General features: G+C 38.0%; 1 protein-coding gene across 2 annotated transcripts in view; it reads left to right on the top strand.

The window, feature by feature from the left end:
• Positions 1-5,500, top strand: part of plod2 (procollagen-lysine, 2-oxoglutarate 5-dioxygenase 2) — a 35,500-nt gene extending 30,000 nt beyond the window's left edge. For both annotated transcript variants that reach the window (XM_014002150.1, XM_014002149.1), the window contains 5 exons: positions 243-308; positions 505-609; positions 1,700-1,846; positions 2,018-2,143; positions 4,322-5,500. In XM_014002150.1, the coding sequence (XP_013857604.1) occupies positions 243-308; positions 505-609; positions 1,700-1,846; positions 2,018-2,143; positions 4,322-4,477 (600 nt within the window). In that variant the 3' untranslated portion in view covers positions 4,478-5,500. The remainder of the gene's footprint in view (positions 1-242; positions 309-504; positions 610-1,699; positions 1,847-2,017; positions 2,144-4,321) is intronic.
• Positions 5,501-6,213: the final 713 nt, after the last annotated feature.

Here is a 6,213-nt window from a genome sequence, read left to right as displayed (position 1 = left end):
GGGTGGGGGGGGTCATGTCTACCATCCACGCAAATAATGAAAGGATTAGACATATGAAACAATATGAGATTTGAGTGTGAGAAATTTCCTGATTGACTGAGCTATGTACTTTTGGGGAGGGAGGGAGCTTGGAGCTGTCCTGTGGGGAGATGGGATTAGCTCTGCGAGGTATGCAGGCCATCTAGCAGTACAAAAAAAAAAAAAAAAAACACCTACTTATCTGAAAATCTCTCTGATTGCAGGACTGGAAGGAGAAGTACATCCATCAAAACTACACTCAGATTTTCACTGAGAACTTCTTGGAAGAGGTTCGTAGGTTTTTTTATCTACATGTGTTCAAGTTACGAATGCAGACGGAGAGAGTGACAAAATGTCGCTTAGAATTCTAACATCTGGTTTTAACTTGTCTGAGTGTTATATTACACTAACTATAACTCCAGGTGAAAGTGTTCAAATCTGTTCTCAGTGGTTATTTATGTATGTGTGTGTGTGGGTGTGTTACAGCCTTGTCCAGATGTGTTCTGGTTCCCGGTGTTCTCAGAGAGGGCCTGTGATGAACTAGTTGAGGAGATGGAGCATTATGGTTCATGGTCTGGAGGCAAACATGAGGTCAGTTTTTTTGGGTTCAGACTTCCTGAACACAGTGCAGTCTTTACACTGCACTTGGTCTAGTTTTTTTTTTTTCTGTTTTTACTTGAATTTTGTAGGTGTTAGCACATATTTATATGCGTTAAAAAGCTTGTGTTAGGAAAGTAGTTTTATTGTTTCATAATAAGTGTTTTAAATGTATTTTTCAATACATCAAAAATGTTACAGGACTTGAATGTTTTCAGTGATCATAGTTTATGCATTTAGTTCATAAGTTCTCATAATGTAGAGTAGCATGCAACCATTTGCTAATGGTGCAGCTTTGCATTATTCTAGTCCTTAGTTCTACTTATGAGATCCTGAATATAGTAAAAAAAAGGCTTAAGCAACAGTTTCTCTGAATGATAAATTAATTTAAACCCAAATCAGGCTAAATTAATTTGCACAAATTATTTTTAATTATCTCTGTTTTGTATTTTTGTTTACATTTGAGACATTCAGTAGTTAACTAAGCAGAGTCATGCCGTTACAGTTTGGTCAAATTCACGGACCTAATTTAAAACTGAGCTCTGAAGTTACATTTACTGTAATTTTACTGAAGAAACTCGCAACACAACGAAATTGTACTTGGTGAAGAACTAATTGAATTTTTTTTCTTAATATTATTTATGCAGTGTGTAGTAATAATCTTTTTAGATAACATTAACTCACAGATTTAGACACAAAATTAACATATTCATCATGTCTTTGCCCAAAATCTAAACTAATCTGAATTTGGAATTTTAAAAAGTAGCATTTATGATTTTCTTTAATTTTGTGGTGTGTCTGATTTGTGTGGCCTGTTTTATGTAGATCCAAGCTGGTCTTTTAGCGTGTCTGAAAGTTTGTCTTAGACTAAATATGTGCAGAAAGTTTGACTAACTGTTTGGAAAAGACTGGGATGAATGGGTCATTAGGCCTCACCCAGGCAGACAACAACCAGCCTGTGGTTTTAAGAGGACACACAGACACATCATCACCATCATCACGCTAAAGGCTGTTGTTACTCAGTAGAAATGGTGGCTCATTTGTTCCCCAGTTAATCCCACTATTTCATTTTTTTCTTTCTTAGGACAGACGGATAGCAGGGGGCTATGAGACGGTGCCGACGGATGACATTCACATGAAGCAAATTGGGTTTGACAAAGAGTGGTTACACTTCATCCGAGAGTTCATATCCCCTGTCACATTAAAGGTTTTCTCTGGCTATTACACAAAGGTTAGTCTGACCTAGTGAGGAAAACAGTCAAAGCCTTTGCAAATCATTAAAAAAAATATTACCAACATTTTTCCATTTTTATATTAGTGCATATTTTCTACTGAATTTAATCTGGAGGTCTGCTACACTGGCTGGTAATTAACATGCTGTGTTTCTGTTTCTTTATGGCAGGGTTACGCAATAATGAACTTTGTTGTAAAATACACACCTGATAGACAAGCTTACCTGAGACCCCATCATGACTCCTCCACCTTCACCATCAACATCGCTCTCAATAACAAAAATACAGATTTTCAGGTAAGATGGGCTGAAAATTTAAATATACATTTTTTTTCTCCTAAAGAAATCTTTTGGAAGTTTTAAGTAGCGTTTCCGTGGAAAGGTTACGAAGATTTAATATGTTACCTGTTGAAGATAGCTTTCAGAAAGACCTGGATTTGGAGAAATTTCCCATTGAAAATAATAGAATTGAATCACAAAAAACTGAAATGCACAACTGACATGAAGGTTTATAAAATAGCATTATTGTGAACTGGTAGAATTATTTAAAAAAATAGTGTTGTTTTAAAATAGTGGTAGCCTGGCCCTTGCCTTCCTACGCAGCTCCACTCAATTCTAGTTTCCCTTCTCTGCTCCGTCTGGGACTTCTCCCATTGAGATGGATTTCGCTGGCAGATTTTTAGCCAGGCCAATCAGAGAACAGAACGTCGATTTTCTGCGCAGAGTCTCTTATAATTTATTTTACCTGGGCCAATCAGAGAACAGAAGGAGGAGTTTTGAATGACGTTGATGTTCTGCGCAGTGTCTGCTAGTTATTTTAGCATACAGCAGTGGAGGAGGTTAATGAAGCCAGTCTGTGTTAAGGCTTCCAAATTAAAATAAATTTGTCTGACAAAGCAGCAGCTCTCATTTACAGTTGTCTCGTTCGGCTCGGTATATTTCTCCTCTCAGTAGGGTTGTTTACAGCACACGCGATTTCCAGTTAGCTTCTTAGCTTAGCCTCCATCACAGCGACAACACATATATGCTTCAGCAGAGGCCACGCCTCCTGCTAGAAATGCTTCTCTATGCATCAAGTCCAGACCCTAGTACGAAGCAAAGTGAAGGACAGGGTCTGGTTTTGACCAGGCTAAAATAGTGGTAATCTACTTCATTTTTGGTCATATTTGAGCTATTAGCTCATTAGTCAGACTTAAAGGGGCAATATTATGTGTTTCTCAGGCATATATTTAAATACTATACCATAATAAAGTGTCTATGTCACCTTTAGCTGTTAATAAAATGCTGTTTTTATGTTTAAATAGAAAATAAACTTTTCTCATCACTTCCTCTTCGAAACGCCTTGAAATTGGCCTCTGTCTCTTTAAGAACCACCTTCACTTCTGTCCCGCCCATTTCAGGGGGGGGGGGGGGGGCTATGATACAGTTTACTCAGCATCTGAAAATACATTTCCTCAAAGGTATTTTGAATCTGAAAAGTGCTTCACTGAGTGAGAAATAGTGTTGAGAGCAGCTGACAGTTTAAGTTTCACTTTCACTTTGCTTTGTTACTGCCGAGAGCCTGCAGGAGTCATGGGCAGGGTGTGTGGGGTGGGGGGTGGGGAGATGTGCTCCATGATGAGGACGTTCGGCTTAAAGACATAAAGACACGTCCCAGGGGCGTTTCTGGTCCCCACCTGTCGTTTTGCTCCTCAGCATGGCTGCCTAAAAATGCTGCAGGATTTCTCAAACATGCATGAATGAGTCAAAGCAAGGCTTTGGGCACATTTTTATGAGAGTATAACATTATAACATGATATAAAACTCAAAAAAAAAGTTGATTTTACATGATATTGCCCCTTTAATCTAAAAGGGGACATATCATGCAAAATCCACTTTTTTAACTGTTACAGTTTTTGTGTGTACTTTGAGTCTCTAGGAGTTCAGCAGTTACATTTAGTCTGTCCCAGTGCTGCGTAGATATCTTTAGATATACATAGAATTTGAAACGGAATTGCCAAATAAGATATGGACTTGCCAACTCCTTACCAACTTTAAGTTTCTGCGACACTACATAGTCATAAACCCCTCTATCATACTGGAATGGACCACTCCGGAAGCTGGACGGGGGCGGTGTGTGAAGCACCTTGTTTGAATTTAAAGAGACAGCCTCAAAATGAGTTGATCTGAGACACACCTCAGAAAAGGGGTCAAAGAGGGGCTTGTGGAGTTACAATGAGGATTTCAAACCAAAGCATTGCAGTTCCACTTCATATAGACCCCACCTGGATGATTTAAATGTGAAAAAGAAGGATTTAAAAGCATCATATGTCTACTTTAATCTGTCCAAACTGAGGTAATTTAAAGTGTTTTATTCAACAGGTGTTATTTGTTGATAACTTTCCATGAAACTCTACCTTAAAAGCTATAAATTGTTGCATTAAATAGAAACAAGGTAACATGAGTCTGATTTCTATCTGTTCCTGCTGTCATTAGGGTGGAGGTTGCCGGTTCCATAGGTATAACTGCTCCATAGAATCACCAAGAAAAGGCTGGAGCTTTATGCACCCAGGACGCTTGACTCATCTCCATGAAGGCTTACCTACAACTAATGGCACACGCTACATTGCAGTGTCCTTCATTGATCCTTAAGCTGTCATTTTATGATGAACTTTAAGTTATTTGTTTTTTCTCTTTTTTTTCCTTTCATGTCTTTCAGTCTCCAGACTTTTTTGTGATGGACTTCTTTTTTTTAAAGCAATTGCTTTGAATGAATTAATGATTGCTTAAAAAATCTCTGTCAAACAGAGGGATGTGACAGAAGCACATAAGACAAAATTAGGTTCATAAATAAGGAAAAACACAAACTATGCAGCTAGCAGGGGCAGAATGATGCTTCATCCCAGGATTAATGTGTACTGAAGGTTTCCATGATTTTGACATTACTTTTTTCTTTTCTTTTTTATCATGTTGGTAACCATTTTTATGCACATTAGGTTTTATAAACAAGCAGCTGTACCATGTCCAGATGCCCTTTGTGAATTTCAGGTAATATCTCACTAAATGCATTTATGTATGTAATGTGCTTGGAAGAATCTGCATGTTTGTTTGTTTGTTTGTTTATTTCTCTTTGTTCCTCTGATTTCATTCAAGGTGCTGATTACAAGACGAGGTCAAACTATGTATACTCTAAACCTGATTGGTTAAGTATCAAAATGGGCCATAAAAGTTTTAGCGAAATTCCCTCGGGGGAATTATCAAACACGTTGGGTCTCATCTATCCAAACTCTTCTAAGCATGTAACAATGCATAAATTTACTACTGGTCCTCATTAACTTTCATTGTCTTTGGGTCTGAGATATGTGTATTTATTTGCTGGAATACGTGTTCGTGTATTTTTCTACACCAAAGCAGCAAATTACAGATTTGTTATAAATAAAACTGAAAAGAAGGAATCGGTAGAAATCTGTTTGAACTGAAGGGTCAATTTTACTTGAAAAATTTCTCTCTCTATCAAATAAAGCAACAATCATTTCCTTTTCCATAAACATTTCTCAATTTTTTTATTTTTTATTTTGTTTTTTGTCTTGACGGATGTGAGTGACTGGATTTTGGAACTCCAAAGGAAACCTCTTTAACTTATTGTTGAGATTTAATAAAACTCGTTCTTTAAAACCTTTTGTTTTCTACTTATTTTTGACAATCTCTGGGATTTGTTACTTCCTACTGTTTTGGATTCTTTCAGCAGCTGCAGAGGAATGTCTGGGTTTCATCACCTCTGCGGACAGACTTATGTCTTGTTACTTCTGTTTCCAAGTTTGAACACATCACCTGTAGAATCAATTAGGCCTGTTTCTGCTCTGCTGCAGGGAGAAGCACAGGAGGGGCTCGGGGTGTGATGGGCTACACAAGTGCAAATGTAGTAGTTTAGAGTACCTTAGGGTGAATGTGTAAACATGTACATGTAACCTGATGAAATGATGAAATCTCTACAAATGCATGTTGAAAGATGGATGGAACAGAGTGGGTATGTGTGGAGCCTCTATCTGTCACAAGTAATGCCACCACTTATTGTATCAAAAAAATGTATTTAATAATTTTTTTTCTCATCAAACCTCATTACGTTTTAGCAGCCACATCTTCTGAAACATTGCCTCCCTCTCTATAAGAGGCATGTTTTCACTACTTGGTGACCAGTGGCAGGTTTTTTTTTTTGCTCCTTATAAAGCAAAGACGAAGGCTGAGTAACTGCTGTGTAGCAACAACCAGGGGGGATGAAGCTGGGGTGGTGGTGGTGGATTTAGGTCAGACTGGGAGGCACTCTGCTGCTGAAAGAGCCCTTTGTGTCCATCATTTCTTCAGAAATGAGTCCATACCCTCTGAAAGGT

The sequence above is a fragment of the Austrofundulus limnaeus genome, unplaced genomic scaffold (assembly GCF_001266775.1).
Source record: "Austrofundulus limnaeus strain Quisiro unplaced genomic scaffold, Austrofundulus_limnaeus-1.0 Scaffold12, whole genome shotgun sequence".
NCBI classification, from domain to species: Eukaryota; Metazoa; Chordata; class Actinopteri; order Cyprinodontiformes; family Rivulidae; genus Austrofundulus; species Austrofundulus limnaeus.
Note: the sequence above shows the minus strand (reverse complement) of the source record. Positions and strands in the feature narration are given on the sequence as shown.